Source organism: Gavialis gangeticus, unplaced genomic scaffold (assembly GCF_001723915.1).
Source record: "Gavialis gangeticus isolate Ggan-Ray unplaced genomic scaffold, GavGan_comp1, whole genome shotgun sequence".
In the NCBI taxonomy this organism is placed as follows: Eukaryota; Metazoa; Chordata; order Crocodylia; family Gavialidae; genus Gavialis; species Gavialis gangeticus.
This window is the reverse complement of record NW_017728992.1, coordinates 101,336,247-101,338,589: the sequence shown is the minus strand read 5'-3', so window position 1 is coordinate 101,338,589 and position 2,343 is coordinate 101,336,247. Positions and strand designations below refer to the sequence as shown.

Sequence of the window (2,343 nt, the reverse complement as noted above, 5' to 3'; positions counted from 1 at the left end):
CTTTGCAGTAGTGACCACAGTGCAGCTGGGTTTGACATCCATGTAGAAGGGGATACTAGAAGAGGATCTCCTACAGTAGACTTTAACTCTGAAAAAGGACATAATACCAAAATGAGGAAGCTAGTTAAAAGGGGCCCCTGAGGAGCTGAATAATTTGCAAGCAGCATGGGAACTGCTTAAGAACACCATTTGAGGCACAGAGGAAATGCATACCAAAACGGGAACCAGCCCAGAAGAAAGCCAGCATGGTTACTGGCACAACTGCAGAAGCAATAAACAGAAAAAAGGCTTCGTTCAAGAGATGGCAGGCAACTCCTAATGAGGAAAATAAAAGAGTACACACTCTGGCAAATAAAATGTAAAACTGTTGTAAGATGAACTAGGAAAGAATTTTAGGGAAAACTTGCTAGCGATATAAAAGGTAACAATAACATTTTCTTTACATATATTAGAAGCTGCAGAATGTGTTTTGATCTTTTGATTTACTTCAGGGCTCTCCAACTTCTGAGCAGCCAGGGGGTGCACATCCAGGGCCACAAGCTGTAGCCCCCCTTTCTCCCAGGAGCAGGGGCAGAAATGGGGAAGCTGGAAGAAGTACAGGGAGCCCTGAGACCCTGCAGTAGGAGGAGCAGCACTTGGGCTGGAGCCAGGCTGGGCATTCATAGTTGCAGGCTGCAGGTGGCTCCTGAGGTGCCGGTTGGACAGCCCTGATTACAGTAGTGTAACTAAGGCAGAGCAACTGGGGTAGCAGCCTTTGGCACCAACTTGAGGAAGGCCTGAAAAATAGCAGCTGCAGCCACAGCCATACCACAGCTGCTGCCTCCATCTATTGCAACTGTGTTGGGCACCTGGTTGACTTACACCTGTCTAATTCCATTAATCTATCTTGTCTTCACTTCATTAGGAAAACACACTGAATATCATTCCTGTTCTTGAAATCAATAGGGAGAAATTTGGTATTAGAAGTGTTTCATGTAACTCAATCCTCCTGAGCAAAGAATATGAAATCAGTTTTGCTCTGTTTCCTCAGACAGCTCATGTCATGGAAGCCAGTAGGTCTATTTGCATGAGGCAAGCAGGGTCTGGCCACATATAAGCAACACAATGAAAAGAGGAGGCCCCATTAAAAAACTGTCTTAACAACCAAATAAAAACTTTAATTTTATTTATGGAAGACGTTTAAAGTATACTGAATTTATTTGGCCCCAGAACTCCTAGCACTGCAACAAATTCCCAGAGTTCCACTCTTTAAAGTGCTTCAAATTCCATTTATATTATTACTATTTTTCATGTTAATGTACGTTTCAGTATAAACAATAGGTCTATCAACCCAAAAACATTTATATTTTTATAAAATTCTTTATATTAGGCTAGATTCTGTTCCCACTGTGTCCAGCATATATCCACATTTCTCAAGTTAAGTCAATGGAGTTATTCTCATTATACCTGTGTGTGGCTAAAGCAGAGTTTGGCCTACAGTGTGTACATACAATTCCATTTGATATTTTATGTATATATCTCACACATGTAATGAATTACCTTGGAAAGCAATACAATTTAATAAGGAATCTTACAAAGCCAACACTTTCAATTAGCTTTGGCACAGTCCACAATTCCAAAAGAATTCATAAGTCATTTTTAACAATATGATTAACAAGAGTAACACAGTGATCAGCAAAGGTGAACTCATATTGCATTAATACACACAGTATGTCTGGAGATTCAGTCCAATGAGTGTACAAGTAATTCCCTTAACAAGAAATGGCAAAGTTAAGTGACAGGGCATCCACGCAAGCTGATTACACCGTGAACATCTGACATTTTGCTGACAGAGACGGACTTGTCATTAATGTTAATGTTCTTTACACAGCCAGTGAACGAGTCCTGCACAGGAAGCCATGGTGTTTTTAAATTTGCTGTAAAGTTAAGGGGAAAAGGAACAAATTAATAAGGTATAAGCTATTTTGCAAAACACTGAATATTTCATGTTAGTGGACTTACAAAGTTTTCTTTGGTAGGTCTTATTTATGAGAGACAATTGGATAGGCTAGTGCTGGTTGTCAGAGTGTAAGGTGATACTAACACTCCATACTGATCTACATTACTTCCCTGTGGTAGATTACGGTGCACTTTCCCATGCTTTGCTTTTTATTTAGGTAGTGGCTGATGGCTCTGAGCCCTCCCAATTTCACCCAGGCTGAGCACCTTCTCCTCAGCTTGGGTAAATGAAAAAGGAGGAAATGTAGATATAGGCCTGAATGTCTATAGCTACATTTCCCTTAGCCTTTTTCCTATTGCTCCCCAAACCTTCCAGGGAATCTCAGTGTAGCTGTGTTGGTCTCT

General features: G+C 40.8%; 1 protein-coding gene across 1 annotated transcript in view; it reads right to left on the bottom strand.

Moving 5' to 3' along the window:
- Positions 1-229: 229 nt before the first annotated feature.
- The window catches only part of LAMA3 (laminin subunit alpha 3), a gene marked incomplete at its 5' end in the record, with an annotated part of 261,166 nt that continues 259,052 nt past the window's right edge, over positions 230-2,343 (bottom strand). Inside the window, one exon of the mRNA XM_019526339.1 lies at positions 230-1,916. Coding sequence (XP_019381884.1) covers positions 1,771-1,916 — 146 coding nt within the window. The remainder of the gene's footprint in view (positions 1,917-2,343) is intronic.